The sequence below is a fragment of the Bombina bombina genome, chromosome 12 (genome assembly GCF_027579735.1).
Source record: "Bombina bombina isolate aBomBom1 chromosome 12, aBomBom1.pri, whole genome shotgun sequence".
Lineage (NCBI taxonomy): Eukaryota > Metazoa > Chordata > Amphibia > Anura > Bombinatoridae > Bombina > Bombina bombina.
The window spans coordinates 124,285,808-124,305,197 of NC_069510.1; the positions used below are offsets into that span (position 1 = coordinate 124,285,808).

At 38.9% G+C, this 19,390-nt stretch overlaps 2 protein-coding genes across 2 annotated transcripts in view; one reads left to right on the forward strand and one right to left on the reverse strand.

The window, feature by feature from the left end:
- PTPA (protein phosphatase 2 phosphatase activator) overlaps nucleotides 1-16,448 on the reverse strand; it is a 246,423-nt gene extending 229,975 nt beyond the window's left edge. Inside the window, exons 1-2 of the mRNA XM_053695737.1 lie at nucleotides 16,370-16,448; nucleotides 4,826-4,935 (exon numbers count right to left, since the gene is read on the reverse strand). Of these exons, the coding sequence (XP_053551712.1) occupies nucleotides 4,826-4,935; nucleotides 16,370-16,394 (135 nt within the window). The 5' untranslated portion in view covers nucleotides 16,395-16,448. The remainder of the gene's footprint in view (nucleotides 1-4,825; nucleotides 4,936-16,369) is intronic.
- Nucleotides 16,449-16,742: 294 nt separating this feature from the next.
- Nucleotides 16,743-19,390, forward strand: part of CRAT (carnitine O-acetyltransferase) — a 67,534-nt gene continuing 64,886 nt past the window's right edge. The window contains exon 1 of the mRNA XM_053696117.1: nucleotides 16,743-17,187. Within this exon, the coding sequence (XP_053552092.1) occupies nucleotides 17,161-17,187 (27 nt within the window). The 5' untranslated portion in view covers nucleotides 16,743-17,160. The remainder of the gene's footprint in view (nucleotides 17,188-19,390) is intronic.

The following is a 19,390-nucleotide window of genomic DNA, read 5'->3' on the forward strand; positions in this document are numbered from 1 at the left end:
TAGGTGTAAATAACAAGCGTGACATTATATCATGCAAAGCATAGTCCCCAATCACCTGATTTAATATAAACAATCCAAATTATGAATCATATTTCTGGTTTGCACATAAGACAGGAGTAGTTGTAAACTTAAAAAGAAACTTAGTGTCCTGAAAAAGTGAAAAGTAAATGTGTTTATACGTCCTTTAGGCTAAGGGCATAACCATAAAACACAATACCCTGTGCAGGAGCTCATTGGAGTAAAGCAGCTGATGCCGTGCACAGACCAACTAATCGATTATGAGATATTATATTTATTGTGTGTGCAGACCTTATCTAATGCAGCACTTAATTACTGATATATACTGTGCATATATAAACCTTTATTGTGAGTGCATCCCTTATCTAATGCAGCACTTAATTACTGATATATACTGTGCATATATAAACATTTATTGTGTGTGCAGACCTTATGTAATGCTGCACTTAATTACTGATATATACTGTGCATTTATAAACATTTATTGTGTGTGCAGACCTTATGTAATGCAGCACTTAATTACTAATATATACTGTGCATATATAAACATTTATTGTGTGCGCAGACCTTATGTAATGCAGCACTTAATTACTGATATATACTGTGCATATATAAACATTTATTGTGTGTGCAAACCTTTTGTAATGCTGCACTTAATTACTGATATATACTGTGCATATATAAACATTTATTGTGTGTGCAGACCTTATGTAATGCAGCACCTAATTACTGATATATACTGTGCATATATAAACATTTATTGTGTGTGCAGACCTTATGTAATGCAGCACCTAATTACTGATATATACTGTGCATATATAAACATTTATTGTGTGTGCAGACCTTATGTAATGCAGCACTTAATTACTGATATATACTGTGCATATATAAACATTTATTGTGTGTGCAGACCTTATGTAATGCTGCACTTAATTACTGATATATACTGTGCATGTATAAACATTTATTGTGTGCGCAGACCTTATGTAATGCAGCACTTAATTACTGATATATACTGTGCATATATAAACATGTATTGTGTGTGCAGACCTTATATAATGCAGCACTTAATTACTGATATATATATATTGTGCATATATAAACATTTATTGTGTGTGCAGACCTTATGTAATGCAGCACTTAATTACTGATATATGCTGTGCATATATAAACATTTATTGTGTGTGCAGACCTTATGTAATGCAGCACTTAATTACTGATATATACTGTGCATATATAAACATTTATTGTGTGTGCAGACCTTATGTAATGCTGCACTTAATTACTGATATATACTGTACATATATAAACATTTATTGTGTGTGCAGACCTTATGTAATGCTGCACTTAATTACTGATATATACTGTGCATATATAAACATTTATTGTGTGTGCAGACCTTATGTAATGCTGCACTTAATTACTGATATATACTGTACATATATAAACATTTATTGTGTGTGCAGATCTTATGTAATGCAACACTTAATTACTGATATATACTGTACATATATAAATATTTATTGTGTGTGCAGACCTTATGTAATGCAGCATTTAATTACTGATATATACTGTGCATATATAAACATTTATTGTGTGTGCAGATCTTATGTAATGCAACACTTAATTACTGATATATACTGTACATATATAAACATTTATTGTGTGTGCAGATCTTATGTAATGCAGCATTTAATTACTGATATATACTGTGCATATATAAACATTTATTGTGTGTACAGACCTTATATAATGCGGCACTTAATTACTGATATATACTGTGCATATATAAACATTTATTGTGTGTGCAGACCTTATCTAATGCAGCACTTAATTACTGATATATACTGTGCATATATAAACCTTTATTGTGAGTGCATCCCTTATCTAATGCAGCACTTAATTACTGATATATACTGTGCATATATAAACATTTATTGTGTGTGCAGACCTTATGTAATGCTGCACTTAATTACTGATATATACTGTGCATTTATAAACATTTATTGTGTGTGCAGACCTTATGTAATGCAGCACTTAATTACTAATATATACTGTGCATATATAAACATTTATTGTGTGCGCAGACCTTATGTAATGCAGCACTTAATTACTGATATATACTGTGCATATATAAACATTTATTGTGTGTGCAAACCTTTTGTAATGCTGCACTTAATTACTGATATATACTGTGCATATATAAACATTTATTGTGTGTGCAGACCTTATGTAATGCAGCATTTAATTACTGATATATACTGTGCATATATAAACATTTATTGTGTGTGCAGACCTTATGTAATGCAGCACCTAATTACTGATATATACTGTGCATATATAAACATTTATTGTGTGTGCAGACCTTATGTAATGCAGCACTTAATTACTGATATATACTGTGCATATATAAACATTTATTGTGTGTGCAGACCTTATGTAATGCTGCACTTAATTACTGATATATACTGTGCATGTATAAACATTTATTGTGTGCGCAGACCTTATGTAATGCAGCACTTAATTACTGATATATACTGTGCATATATAAATATTTATTGTGTGTGCAGACCTTATGTAATGCAGTACTTAATTACTGATATATACTGTGCATATATAAACATGTATTGTGTGTGCAGACCTTATATAATGCAGCACTTAATTACTGATATATATATATTGTGCATATATAAACATTTATTGTGTGTGCAGACCTTATGTAATGCAGCACTTAATTACTGATATATGCTGTGCATATATAAACATTTATTGTGTGTGCAGACCTTATGTAATGCAGCACTTAATTACTGATATATACTGTGCATATATAAACATTTATTGTGTGTGCAGACCTTATGTAATGCTGCACTTAATTACTGATATATACTGTACATATATAAACATTTATTGTGTGTGCAGACCTTATGTAATGCTGCACTTAATTACTGATATATACTGTGCATATATAAACATTTATTGTGTGTGCAGACCTTATGTAATGCTGCACTTAATTACTGATATATACTGTACATATATAAACATTTATTGTGTGTGCAGATCTTATGTAATGCAACACTTAATTACTGATATATACTGTACATATATAAATATTTATTGTGTGTGCAGACCTTAAGTAATGCAGCACTTAATTACTGATATACACTGTGCATATATAAATATTTATTGTGTGTGCAGACCTTATGTAATGCAGCATTTAATTACTGATATATACTGTGCATATATAAACATTTATTGTGTGTGCAGATCTTATGTAATGCAGCATTTAATTACTGATATATACTGTGCATATATAAACATTTATTGTGTGTACAGACCTTATATAATGCGGCACTTAATTACTGATATATACTGTACATATATAAATATTTATTGTATATGCAGATATTTTGCAATGCAGTGATATAACTGTGTATTTAAATATGAGATTTATGTCCTTTTGAATTGACTCAATAACAAAAACATGTAGACTAAGTTATGAATAGTGCATAAAGCAGTGATGCTATATATAAATGTAAAACAGCCAATGATTTAACTTAATTACAACTTAAATGTATGGTCCCATCTCATGCACTGTCACCTGTACGGTCCCATCTCATGCACTGTCACCTGTACGGTCCCATCTCATGCACTGTCACCTGTACGGTCCAATCTCATGCACTGTCACCTGTACGGTCCCGTCTCATGCACTGTCACCTGTACGGTCCCGTCTCATGCACTGTCACCTGTACGGTCCCGTCTAATGCACTGTCACCTGTACGGTCCCGTCACATGCACTGTCACCTGTACGGTCCCGTCACATGCACTGTCACCTGTACGGTCCCGTCACATGCACTGTCACCTGTACGGTCCCGTCACATGCACTGTCACTTGTACGGTCCCGTCACATGCACTGTCACTTGTACGGTCCCGTCTCATGCACTGTCACTTGTACGGTCCCATCACATGCACTGTCACCTGTACGGTCCCATCACATGCACTGTCACTTGTACGATCCCGTCACATGCACTGTCACTTGTACGATCCCGTCACATGCACTGTCACCTGTACGGTCCCGTCACATGCACTGTCACCTGTACGGTCCCGTCACATGCACTGTCACCTGTACGGTCCCGTCACATGCACTGTCACTTGTACGGTCCCGTCTCATGCACTGTCACCTGTACGGTCCCGTCTCATGCACTGTCACCTGTACGGTCCCGTCTCATGCACTGTCACTTGTACGGTCCCATCTCATGCACTGTCACCTGTACGGTTCCATCTCATGCACTGTCACTTGTATGGTCCCGTCTCATGCACTGTCACCTGTACGGTCCCGTCTCATGCACTGTCACTTTTACGGTCCCGTCTCATGCACTGTAACTTGTACTATCCCATCTCATGCACTGTCACTTGTACGGTCCCATCTCATGCACTGTCACTTGTACGGTCCCGTCTCATGCACTGTCACTTGTACTGTCTCGTCTCATGCACTGTCACCTGTACTGTCCCGTCACATGCACTGTCACTTGTACGGTCCCATCTCATGTACTGTCACTTGTACGGTCCCGTCTCATGCACTGTCACTTGTACGGTCCCGTCTCATGCACTGTCACGTATACTGTCCCGTCTCATGCACTGTCACGTATACTGTCCCGTCTCATGCACTGTCACTTGTACGGTCCCATCTCATGTACTGTCACTTTGTGAGGGCTGTGTGTAAATATGGCTCTTACTAGGGGGACAAATAACCTGTTGTAGAGTTTCCCTAAGGAAGGCAATTGAGTTGTGTGCAGTGCAAGGCTCTTACCTGTGAGCGCTTCCACTTGCCCATATCAGACACTATATTTATCTCTTTCTTAGGGACAATGTAGTGGTGTCCCTCGAGGGGTAGAAAAGCCTCATCCTCAGGGTGGGAGCCTTGCGAACAAAAGAAAGTGCATTTAGTACAGACAGATTATATATAAATTAGCATCTAAACCACTGTGTTTTCTGACGTAAGGCCCTGTCTGTAGCACACGGTTATTGTATAGAACTACTTTATGTGCATAGTTAGTTTCAAAACAACAACGGGTCATCAGGTGAGCAAATGACAAGAGGCATATGTGCATAGCCACCAATCAGCTGCTCCTGAGCCTACCTAGGCATGCTTTTATAACAAAGGATACCAAGAGAATGAAGTGAATTGAAAGCTCTCTAAAAATGACATGTTTTGTCCGATACATAAAAGCTTTAGTTTAATGTCCCTTTAAGCCTGTACAAGTTATAACAAACTCCTGTGACAGTTCCTAAAACGTTATCTTATTTCTTGTCTCAGTGTCAGTCTCAAGCACCAGAGCAACGTACATATTTATACGGACGCAATCCGCTCCACACGGTTGTGTTATTTTCTCTAAACATATCTAAGCAAACAGAACAAGACAAAATATGAACAATGAGCGTGCGCGCTCTCCTACTCACTAGAAATAACAAATGTAAATATTACACGGTAGACAAATGCAAACAAACAAATATAGAGAAAAGGCGACATATTCAATTCATTGCGAGATGCTCGCTAGATGTGTTTTTTTGTTATTTGTTTGCAAAACCAATAACGAATTTGAAATACTTTAGCTAAAACGTATTCATTAACTAAATTAACGACTCAATTAATAGAAAATGTGTTCATTTAATTTCTCTATGAGACAGAAAAGCTAAATGAGCGAATGTTGTTTTAATGTATTTGTTTGTTTACTTAAAGGGCCAGTAAATACAGTCGATTTGCATAAACAACAAATGCAAGATAACAAGACAATGCAATAGCACTTAGTCTGAACTTCACATGAGTAGATTTTTTTCTGACAAATTTTAGCTATGTCTAATTCTACTTCTCCTGTATCATGTGACAGCCATCAGCCAATCACAAATGCATATAAGTATACTCTGTGAATTCTTGCACATGCTCAGTAGTAGCTGGTGACTATCTGAATCATGACAGTTTTTGACTTGTGTCCCTTTAATTAAACCATGTTAGGCAAAATATTTCCAAACAAATAATGAAAAACAAATGTTTGAATGTCGCTAGTTTATTTACGTGATAATTAACTAGCACTGTACCCTCCACCGCAGCACATGCTGTGATCTGAGATCTCATTGCAGAAAGTCTGCAGAAAGAACAGGAAACATGCAGGAACTGTTAGCGCTTTCCCATTATAGCGCTGCTCCACTTTAGACTCTTCTCTTCAAACAGTGCTGTGCTCTGGCTGCACTGCGTAAGTTTTCCTTAACAAAGCACAGCCAGAGCGAAGAGATGTTTACAGAGAACAGTCAAATACAGAGCAGCGCTGTAAAGGGAAAGCACATTAATTAACACTTTCATGACCGGGCTAATTTGTCTACATCGGAACAATGTGCATACGATTGTGAGATTTTCAATGATGGGATTGGGTCAGGGGGGGGGCGTCCCTATGACGCTAGGCACGCCCTCCAGACTTTATTCATTCTCTTGGTATCTCTTGTTAAAAAGCAGGGACATATGCTTAGGAGACGGACGATTTCTGGCGCACTATATGGCAGCAGTTTTGCAAGAATGGTAGAGGGCAGCACTATTTCCTGCCATATAGTGTTTCAGATGCTACCTAGGTATCTCTTAACACAGAATAGCATGGGCATGAAGCAACTTTGATAATAGTAGTAAATTGGAAACCTTCTTATAATTGTATGTTCTATCTGAATCACAAAAGAACATGTGGGGTTTTATATCCCTTTACCCAACACACTGCACTTGCGCAGGTGACAGTCTAACTGCCTCATTTAAAATGGAATTTTCTTTAAAAATGACCTGCACAAAAAGTTTCACTAAAAAAAAAAAAACATAATTTATGTAAGAACTTACCTGATAAATTCATTTCTTTCATATTAGCAAGAGTCCATGAGCTAGTGACGTATGGGATATACATTCCTACCAGGAGGGGCAAAGTTTCCCAAACCTCAAAATGCCTATAAATACACCCCTCACCACACCCACAATTCAGTTTAACGAATAGCCAAGAAGTGGGGTGATAAAAAAGTGCGAAAGCATATAAAATAAGGAATTGGAATAATTGTGCCTTATACAAAATCATAACCACCACAAAAAAAGGGCGGGCCTCATGGACTCTTGCTAATATGAAAGAAATGAATTTATCAGGTAAGTTCTTACATAAATTATGTTTTCTTTCATGTAATTAGCAAGAGTCCATGAGCTAGTGACGTATGGGATAATGACTACCCAAGATGTGGATCTTTCCACACAAGAGTCACTAGAGAGGGAGGGATAAAATAAAGACAGCCAATTCCTGCTGAAAATAATCCACACCCAAAATAAAGTTTAACGAGAAACATAAGCAGAAGATTCAAACTGAAACCGCTGCCTGAAGTACTTTTCTACCAAAAACTGCTTCAGAAGAAGAAAATACATCAAAATGGTAGAATTTAGTAAAAGTATGCAAAGAGGACCAAGTTGCTGCTTTGCAGATCTGGTCAACCGAAGCTTCATTCCTAAACGCCCAGGAAGTAGAAACTGACCTAGTAGAATGAGCTGTAATTCTCTGAGGCGGAGTTTTACCCGACTCAACATAGGCAAGATGAATCAAAGATTTCAACCAAGATGCCAAAGAAATGGCAGAAGCTTTCTGGCCTTTTCTAGAACCGGAAAAGATAACAAATAGACTAGAAGTCTTACGAAAAGATTTCGTAGCTTCAACATAATATTTCAAAGCTCTAACAACATCCAAAGAATGCAACGATTTCTCCTTAGAATTCTTAGGATTAGGACATAATGAAGGAACCACAATTTCTCTACTAATGTTGTTGGAATTCACAACTTTAGGTAAAAATTCAAAAGAAGTTCGCAACACCGCCTTATCCTGATGAAAAATCAGAAAAGGAGACTCACAAGAAAGAGCAGATAATTCAGAAAATCTTCTGGCAGAAGAGATGGCCAAAAGGAACAAAACTTTCCAAGAAAGTAATTTAATGTCCAATGAATGCATAGGTTCAAACGGAGGAGCTTGAAGAGCTCCCAGAACCAAATTCAAACTCCAAGGAGGAGAAATTGACTTAATGACAGGTTTTATACGAACCAACGCTTGTACAAAACAATGAATATCAGGAAGAATAGCAATCTTTCTGTGAAAAAGAACAGAAAGAGCAGAGATTTGTCCTTTCAAAGAACTTGCGGACAAACCCTTATCTAAACCATCCTGAAGGAACTGTAAAATTCTCGGTATTCTAAAAGAATGCCAGGAAAAATGATGAGAAAGACACCAAGAAATATAAGTCTTCCAGACTCTATAATATATCTCTCGAGATACAGATTTACGAGCCTGTAACATAGTATTAATCACAGAGTCAGAGAAACCTCTTTGACCAAGAATCAAGCGTTCAATCTCCATACCTTTAAATTTAAGGATTTCAGATCCTGATGGAAAAAAGGGCCTTGTGACAGAAGGTCTGGTCTTAACGGAAGAGTCCACGGTTGGCAAGAGGCCATCCGGACAAGATCCGCATACCAAAACCTGTGAGGCCATGCCGGAGCTACCAGCAGAACAAACGAGCATTCCTTCAGAATCTTGGAGATTACTCTTGGAAGAAGAACTAGAGGCGGAAAGATATAGGCAGGATGATACTTCCAAGGAAGTGATAATGCATCCACTGCCTCCGCCTGAGGATCCCGGGATCTGGACAGATACCTGGGAAGTTTCTTGTTTAGATGGGACGCCATCAGATCTATTTCTGGAAGTTCCCACATTTGAACAATCTGAAGAAATACCTCTGGGTGAAGAGACCATTCGCCCGGATGCAACGTTTGGCGACTGAGATAATCCGCTTCCCAATTGTCTACACCTGGGATATGAACCGCAGAGATTAGACAGGAGCTGGATTCCGCCCAAACCAAAATTCGAGATACTTCTTTCATAGCCAGAGGACTGTGAGTCCCTCCTTGATGATTGATGTATGCCACAGTTGTGACATTGTCTGTCTGAAAACAAATGAACGATTCTCTCTTCAGAAGAGGCCAAAACTGAAGAGCTCTGAAAATTGCACGGAGTTCCAAAATATTGATCGGTAATCTCACCTCCTGAGATTCCCAAACTCCTTGTGCCGTCAGAGATCCCCACACAGCTCCCCAACCTGTGAGACTTGCATCTGTTGAAATTACAGTCCAGGTCGGAAGCACAAAAGAAGCCCCCTGAATTAAACGATGGTGATCTGTCCACCATGTTAGAGAGTGTCGAACAATCGGTTTTAAAGATATTAATTGAGATATCTTCGTGTAATCCTTGCACCATTGCTTCAGCATACAGAGCTGAAGAGGTCGCATGTGAAAATGAGCAAAGGGGATCGCGTCCGATGCAGCAGTCATAAGACCTAGAATTTCCATGCATAAGGCTACCGAAGGGAATGATTGTGACTGAAGGTTTCGACAAGCTGTAATCAACTTTAGACGTCTCTTGTCTGTTAAAGACAGAGTCATGGACACTGAATCCATCTGGAAACCCAGAAAGGTTACCCTTGTCTGAGGAATCAAAGAACTTTTTGGTAAATTGATCCTCCAACCATGATCTTGAAGAAACAACACAAGTCGATTCGTATGAGATTCTGCTAAATGTAAAGACTAAGCAAGTACCAAGATATCGTCCAAATAAGGAAATACCACAATACCCTGTTCTCTGATTACAGACAGCAGGGCACCGAGAACCTTTGTAAAAATTCTTGGAGCTGTAGCTAGGCCAAACGGCAGAGCCACAAATTGGTAATGCTTGTCCAGAAACGAGAATCTCAGGAACTGATAATGATCTGGATGAATCGGAATATGCAGATATGCATCCTGTAAATCTATCGTGGACATATAATTCCCTTGCTGAACAAAAGGTAAGATAGTCCTTACAGTTACCATCTTGAACGTTGGTATCCTTACATAACGATTCAATATTTTTAGATCCAGAACTGGTCTGAAAGAATTCTCCTTCTTTGGTACAATGAAGAGATTTGAATAAAACCCCATCCCCTGTTCCGGAACTGGAACTGGCATAATTACTCCAGTCAACTCTAGATCTGAAACACATTTCAGAAATGCTTGAGCTTTTACTGGATTTACTGGGACACGGGAAAGAAAAAATCTCTTTGCAGGAGGTCTCAACTTGAAACCAATTCTGTACCCTTCTGAAACAATGCTCTGAATCCAAAGATTGTGAACAGAATTGATCCAAATTTCCTTGAAAAAACGTAACCTGCCCCCTACCAGCTGAGCTGGAATGAGGGCCGCACCTTCATGTGGACTTAGAAGCAGGCTTTGCCTTTCTAGCTGGCTTGGATTTATTCCAGACTGGAGATGGTCTCCAAACTGAAACTGCTCCTGAGGATGAAGGATCAGGCTTTTGTTCTTTGTTGAAACGAAAGGAACGAAAACGATTATTAGCCCTGTTTTTACCTTTAGATTTTTTATCCTGTGGTAAAAAAGTTCCTTTCCCACCAGTAACAGTTGAAATAATGGAATCCAACTGAGAACCAAATAATTTGTTACCCTGGAAAGAAATGGAAAGTAAAGTTGATTTAGAAGCCATATCAGCATTCCAAGTTTTAAGCCATAAAGCTCTTCTAGCTAAAATAGCTAGAGACATAAACCTGACATCAACTCTGATAATATCAAAAATGGCATCACAGATAAAATTATTAGCATGCTGAAGAAGAATAATAATATCATGAGAATCACGATGTGTTACTTGTTGCGCTAAAGTTTCCAACCAAAAAGTTGAAGCTGCAGCAACATCAGCCAAAGATATAGCAGGTCTAAGAAGATTACCTGAACACAGATAAGCTTTTCTTAGAAAGGACTCAATTTTCCTATCTAGAGGATCCTTAAACGAAGTACCATCTGACGTAGGAATAGTAGTACGTTTAGCAAGGGTAGAAATAGCCCCATCAACTTTAGGGATCTTGTCCCAAAATTCTAATCTGTCAGACGGCACAGGATATAATTGCTTAAAACGTTTAGAAGGAGTAAATGAATTACCCAAATTATCCCATTCTTTGGAAATTACTGCAGAAATAGCATTAGGAACAGGAAAAACTTCTGGAATAACCACAGGAGCTTTAAATACCTTATCTAAACGTTTAGAATTAGTATCAAGAGGACCAGAATCCTCTATTTCTAAAGCAATTAGTACTTCTTTAAGTAAAGAACGAATAAATTCCATTTTAAATAAATATGAAGATTTATCAGCATCAACCTCTGAGACAGAATCCTCTGAACCAGAGGAATCATCAGAATCAGAATGATGATGTTCAGTTAAAAATTCATCTGTAGGGAGAGAAGTTTTAAAAGATTTTTTATGTTTACTAGAAGGAGAAATAACAGACATAGCCTTCTTTATGGATTCAGAAACAAAATCTCTTATATTATCAGGAACATTCTGCACCTTAGATGTTGAAGGAACTGCAACAGGCAATGGTACTTTACTAAAGGAAATATTATCTGCTTTAACAAGTTTGTCATGACAATCAATACAAACAACAGCTGGAGGAATAGCTACCAAAAGTTTACAGCAGATACACTTAGCTTTGGTAGATTCAGCACTTGACAGCGATTTTCCTGTAGTATCTTCTGACTCAGATGCAACGTGAGACATCTTGCAATATGTAAGAGAAAAAACAACATATACAAAGCAAAATTGATCAAATTCCTTAAATGACAGTTTCAGGAATGGGAAAAAATGCCAAAGAACAAGCTTCTAGCAACCAGAAGCAATAAAAAATGAGACTTAAATAATGTGGAGACAAAAGTGACGCCCATATTTTTTCGCGCCAAATAAGACGCCCACATTATTTGGCGCCTAAATGCTTTTTGGCGCCAAAAATGACGCCACATCCGGAACGCCGACATTTTTGGCGCAAAATAACGTCAAAAAGTGACGCAACTTCCGGCGACACGTATGACGCCGGAAACGGAAATAGAATTTTTGCGCCAAAAAAGTCCGCGCCAAGAATGACGCAATAAAATGAAGCATTTTCAGCCCCCGCGAACCTAACAGCCCACAGGGAAAAAGTCAAATTTTAAGGTAAGAAAAATGTTAAATTAAAATGCATTATCCCAAATATGAAACTAAATGTCTGAAAATAAGGAAAGTTGAACATTCTGAGTCAAGGCAAATAAATGTTTGAATACATATATTTAGAACTTTATAAACAAAGTGCCCAACCATAGCTAGGAGTGTCACAGAAAATAAGACTTACTTACCCCAGGACACTCATCTACATATAGCAGATAGCCAAACCAGTACTGAAACGAGAATCAGCAGAGGTAATGGTATATATAAGAGTATATCGTCGATCTGAAAAGGGAGGTAAGAGATGAATCTCTACGACCGATAACAGAGAACCTATGAAATAGACCCCTTAGAAGGAGATCACTGCATTCAAATAGGCAATACTCTCCTCACATCCCTCTGACATTCACTGCACGCTGAGAGGAAAACCGGGCTCCAACTTGCTGCGGAGCGCATATCAACGTAGAATCTAGCACAAACTTACTTCACCACCTCCATCGGAGGCAAAGTTTGTAAAACTGAATTGTGGGTGTGGTGAGGGGTGTATTTATAGGCATTTTGAGGTTTGGGAAACTTTGCCCCTCCTGGTAGGAATGTATATCCCATACGTCACTAGCTCATGGACTCTTGCTAATTACATGAAAGAAATCTCCCTCTAGGTGTGTGAGTTTTTTTCATTCTACCCCTAAGCCAATCAATCCATCAGCCTCCGCACCCAACAAAGCAGTATAGCTCCCTGTATTGTATCAAATGTATTAAAGGGACACTAAACCCACATTTTTTTTCTTTCATGATTCAGATAGAGCATGCAATTTTAAGCAACTTTCTAATTTACTCGTATTATCAAATTTTCTCCATTCTCTTGCTATATTTATTTAAAAAGCAGGAATGTAAAGCTTAGGAGCCAGCGCATTTTAGGTTCAGAACCTGGGTTACGCTTGCTTATTGGTTGTCTGGGTGTAGTCACCAATAAGCAAGCGCTATCCAGGGTGCTGAACCTAAAATGGGCCGGCTCCTCAGCTTTACATTCCTGCCTTTAAAATAAAGATTGTAAAAGAATGAAGAGAAATTGATAATAGGAGTAAATTAGAAAGTTGCTTAAAATTGCTGCTTTAGGGTCCCTTTAACTAGCTAAGACTGCTGTTCATCCCTTGTGCACACCTGCTGCTTGTGATCGGTTTCTGTGGGTGTAAGGGATAGATGTATCACAAGGCAAACGCCCCGATCGGTTGCAGGCTCGCTCATTTGAGCCTGCAACTGATATTTATGAAGCAGCGGTTAAAACTACTGCTTCATAAACCCTCCCTGCCAAACTGGAGTTGTCAGATTAAAATCACCCCCGGATTCATTTAACCAGAGTGCTTGACAAGCGCTTATCTTCCGCAATTGGTTGCATGAGGGTAGGGGGGCGGTATTGCACAAGTGTTCCCTCGTGCAATGATAAGTATAGGGAACACATTCGCCTCACAATTTGCAATAAGATTCGATTACAATCCTCTTGCAAATGATAAATATTGCTGTAAGTATGGGTTGTGTTTAATGTCACCGTTCTGTTGCTAAGATCCAGTTTGTGCGCTTAGGAACGCTGCGCTTAAGCACAGATGGGGCAGTCACACTGGATAAAGCGATTACCCACCTAAACTAAAGCAGAATGTACTACTAAATCCCAGTGTAAGAGCAGATCTCTAGTAGATTACTGTTACATTACTTATCACACGAGTCACGAAGCACATGGGGTCATTTGTTCAGTATGTGCAGCTGCAAATCAGCAGCTAGCTCCCGCTAGTGCTTTGCTGTTCCTGAACATACCTAGATTTGCTTTTCAACAAAGGATACTAAAAGAATGAAGCAAATTAGAACCCAAAAGTAAATTGTAAAGTTGTTTAACATTGCTGCTGTATATGAATCCTGAATTCACTGACCCTTTAACACTTTGTTTGCTGCAATTTTGCTTCAAAGACCAAACACTCCCCCCTCGTGTCTTATCTGGCCTTGTTACTGCAGTAGATGAGAGTAGCACTTAGCTGTAGTACAGTATGGTCTCTGCTTTAGCAGTTAGAGTGCTTGTTATTACACAAAAACCCGTCTATGTCCTGCTAGAACGTGCACGTCTCACAGACCGCAGTTTTATTATAAGCTCTACTGCAGCTCATCACTGGGAGACTAACCAAGGATCATATCCGGGACATGTATAGAGCAGTAGCTATGGCTGTAACCGCTGCAGTTTATAGGCATTGTCTAACAGAAGTAATATAGGTGTACGGAGAAACGTTCTCCCTCTAGGTGTACACTATAATCTGTAAGTGGCACTGTATGTTAGTAATGTGACAGCCGACATCTCCTTATTGTCACCAAGTAGTAGCTGTCATGGTTGTGCACAGGGCTTTATATGTGCTCACGAGCTGGAAGTAGGGTTTCTACTTGTCACCAGATGACCCGGACAGTTCCGGTTCCCATTTGTGTGCCTGGGTTTGAAGCTGAGTTAGACCAGAACATACAAATATCCAGGTTTGGTGGGAAACAGACAAAAGAGGTGACATTGTGCTTTAGTAACATACTGCATATGCCTACAGTTATTTCTCTCCTGCTTGTGTGTGTGCGTGTCTTTGTCAGTGTCTTTGTGTGTGTGAGAGCGTGTGTGTTAGAGAAAGAGTATGTGTGAGTTAGAGTTTGTGTGAGAGTGTGAGAGATAGAGAGTATGTGTGCGTGTGTTAGAGAAAGAGTATGTGTGTCTTTATCAGTGTCTTTCTGTGTGCGTGTGTGTTAGAGAAAGAGTATGTGTGAGTTAGAGTTTGTGTGAGAGATAGAGAGTATGTGTGCGAGTGTGAGAGATAGAGAGTATGTGTGCAAGATAGTGTCTGATAGTGTGTGTGTGTGTGATAGTGTGTGCGTGTGTGTTAGAGAAAGAGTATGTGTGAGTTAGAGTTTGTGTGAGAGATAGAGAGTTTGTGTGCGAGTGTGAGAGATAGAGAGTATGTGTGCGAGTGTGAGAGATAGAGAGTATGTGTGCAAGATAGTGAATGATAGTGTGTGTGTGATAGTGTGTGTGTGTTAGAGAAAGAGTACATGTGGAATTAACCCCTTGGCTGTCAGACAAGAGAGCTGCTGCACATTATCTAATAACCAAGAGGTTTAAAGGGCCATGATACCCAAATGTTGAAACACTTGAAAGTGATGCAGCATAGCTGTAAAAAGCTGACTAGAAAATATCACCTGAACATCTCTATGTAAAAAAGAAAGACATTTTACCTCAAAAGTTTCTCAGTAGCCACATCCCATTGTAAAGGACTTCTAAGCAGCAAATCAGTATGCCTGTCCCAGGACAGCCGAAGGGTTGAGCCTCGTGCACTCTCATGTTATTTCCCTATTCAGTGTAAGGAAGTTTACAATGAAATCTCATGAGAGTTAAGTCAAATCTCATGAGATCACAGCAAAATAGTTCATGACCTCAGCACTGCTGATTGGCTGCTGTTCATTTCTTCATTTATTTTTATTAGTTTACCTGCAGCTGGGCTTCAGCTAAGTATAACTTTTTACACATAACTTACTCTGCTGAGCTGAGGAAATTGTGAGGTAAAATATCTTCCTTTTTTTATATAGAGATGCTCAGGTGATATTTTCCTGTCAGCTTTTTACAGTTATACTGCATCAGTTTCAAGTGATTTAGCATATGAATATTATGTCCCTTTAATGTTGCCAGAATAGAAAGACCATTTCCTTATTAAAGAGGCAGTAAAGTCAAACTTACAAGACTCAGACAGAGCATAGTTTAAAAAAAAATAATCAAATTTACTTAATCAAATTGACTTTATTCTCTTGGTATTCTTTATTGATAAGCATACTTAGGTGGGCTGAGGTGCATCAATGCACTACTGGGGGATAGGATAGGTGATGACACTCCGCAAGCCAATGACAAGAGGCACATAGCAGCTAGCTCCAATTAGCACATTGCTACTCTTGAGCCTACCTAAGTATGCTTATCAATACAGGATACCAAGAGAATAAAGTACATCTGATAACAGAGGTAAACAGGGAAGTAACAAATGGTGTTCTATCTATATCCTGCGGTTCTAGTTGTGACTTTCATGCCACTTTACAAAAGGGGGGGCTGAGTTTCCCAGTGATGGAGCCACACTATGACACCCCAGTGCCTAACCTGAATTAGGCTAAATAGTGAGATCAGTGGCCCCCAGAACTGTCACTCTCACGTGGGCACATGTAATTCCATGGCACTTCCGGTATCCCCCAACTCCCCGTGCCTGGTGTGAGGGTCCCCAGTGACACACCTGCCTGCTGCTCCCTCTCAGCCATCTTCCTGCAGCCGAGATCACGTCACCTTTTACCTTTCACCTTTCACCCCTTTCCTGGCAGCCCCGCCCCCTCGTTACCCAGCGCCTACTTAACCCGTACAGTGAGGTAATTTAGCACAAGAGACAAGAACTATCCTGCACTGAACACACGGTGACATTTACACACGGTGCGCCACAACATACAGCTTTTTAAACTCACCACAGCATCAAGTACTGGCATCTGCCAAAAACAAATATGGTCGGCGAAACTTTCTTTCCGCCATCTTTAAAGTTGGTAGCCGATGTTTTGATTCTGCGACCCGTCGGAATGTCAATCCGTGCCTTTACCAGCTGTCACATTCTCACTTGAAATGACAGTGATCAGCACCTGTAGTGCGTTATAGCCAGTGCTATGTGACAGTGTATATGGCTGTAACAGCAATATGCCCTGAAGAAAGATGGCGCTGGGGGTGTCAGTATACGCAGCAGTTGTACATGACAGCTACTTGTTGTTGGATTCTGTTTAATACAAGTACAATATAGCTCAGACGCCTGAGTGGTGTTGTTAATAGGGTAACTTACGGAGGAACGCATCAACAAACTTATGCCCTTGCCAAAGATGGCGAATGCGCCCCTCCCTGGAATCTCTTGGTAGCACACAGTTGTGGTGTCAGATCAGGAATGAAGTTACAGTGCACCCTTGTCACTCTGTCCTTGTGACACACTGAGACCTCCCAGCTCACAGGGACTTTGGATTGGGAAGTGTACAGCATATAACAGGAGGAGAGATGTTAGCCTTTATAGTCAGAAGCATGGTAAGTACACAAGCTGTAGGTAAGTCATATAGCTATATCATGTGACTTATGTACAGCATATAACAGGAGAGATGTTAGCCTTTATAGTCAGAAGCATGGTAAGTACACAAGCTGTAGGTAAGTCATATAGCTATATCATGTGACTTATGTACAGCATATAACAGGAGAGATGTTAGCCTTTATAGTCAGAAGCATGCTAAGTACACAAGCTGTAGGTAAGTCATATAGCTATATCATGTGACTTATGTACAGCATATAACAGGAGAGATGTTAGCCTTTATAGTCAGAAGCATGGTAAGTACACAAGCTGTAGGTAAGTCATATAGCTATATCATGTGACTTATGTACAGTATATAACAGGAGAGATGTTAGCCTTTATAGTCAGAAGCATGCTAAGTACACAAGTTGTAGGTAAGTCATATAGCTATATCATGTGACTTATGTACAGCATATAACAGGAGAGATGTTAGCCTTTATAGTCAGAAGCATGGTAAGTACACAAGCTGTAGGTAAGTCATATAGCTATATCATGTGACTTATGTACAGCATATAACAGGAGAGATGTTAGCCTTTATAGTCAGAAGCATGCTAAGTACACAAGTTGTAGGTAAGTCATATAGCTATATCATGTGACTTATGTACAGCATATAACAGGAGAGATGTTAGCCTTTATAGTCAGAAGCATGCTAAGTACACAAGTTGTAGGTAAGTCATATAGCTATATCATGTGACTTATGTACAGCATATAACAGGAGAGATGTTAGCCTTTATAGTCAGAAGCATGCTAAGTACACAAGCTGTAGGTAAGTCATATAGCTATATCATGTGACTTATGTACAGCATATAACAGGAGAGATGTTAGCCTTTATAGTCAGAAGCATGGTAAGTACACAAGTTGTAGGTAAGTCATATAGCTATATCATGTGACTTATATACATTATATAACAGGAGAGATGTTAGCCTTTATAGTCAGAAGCATGCTAAGTACACAAGTTGTAGGTAAGTCATATAGCTATATCATGTGACTTATGTACAGTATATAACAGGAGAGATGTTAGCCTTTATAGTCAGAAGCATGCTAAGTACACAAGCTGTAGGTAAGTCATATAGCTATATCATGTGACTTATGTACAGCATATAACAGGAGAGATGTTAGCCTTTATAGTCAGAAGCATGCTAAGTACACAAGTTGTAGGTAAGTCATATAGCTATATCATGTGACTTATGTACAGCATATAACAGGAGAGATGTTAGCCTTTATAGTCAGAAGCATGCTAAGTACACAAGTTGTAGGTAAGTCATATAGCTATATCATGTGACTTATGTACAGCATATAACAGGAGGAGAGATGTTAGCCTTTATAGTCAGAAGCATGCTAAGTACACAAGCTGTAGGTAAGTCATATAGCTATATCATGTGACTTATGTACAGCATATAACAGGAGGAGAGATGTTAGCCTTTATAGTCAGAAGCATGCTAAGTACACAAGCTGTAGGTAAGTCATATAGCTATATCATGTGACTTATGTACAGCATATAACAGGAGAGATGTTAGCCTTTATAGTCAGAAGCATGCTAAGTACACAAGTTGTAGGTAAGTCATATAGCTATATCATGTGACTTATGTACAGCATATAACAGGAGAGATGTTAGCCTTTATAGTCAGAAGCATGGTAAGTACACAAGCTGTAGGTAAGTCATATAGCTATATCATGTGACTTATGTACAGCATATAACAGGAGAGATGTTAGCCTTTATAGACAGAAGCATGCTAAGTACACAAGTTGTAGGTAAGTCATATAGCTATATCATGTGACTTATGTACAGCATATAACAGGAGAGATGTTAGCCTTTATAGTCAGAAGCATGCTAAGTACACAAGTTGTAGGTAAGTCATATAGCTATATCATGTGACTTATGTACAGCATATAACAGGAGAGATGTTAGCCTTTATAGTCAGAAGCATGCTAAGTACACAAGCTGTAGGTAAGTCATATAGCTATATCATGTGACTTATGTACAGCATATAACAGGAGAGATGTTAGCCTTTATAGTCAGAAGCATGGTAAGTACACAAGCTGTAGGTAAGTCATATAGCTATATCATGTGACTTATGTACAGTATATAACAGGAGAGATGTTAGCCTTTATAGTCAGAAGCATGCTAAGTACACAAGTTGTAGGTAAGTCATATAGCTATATCAT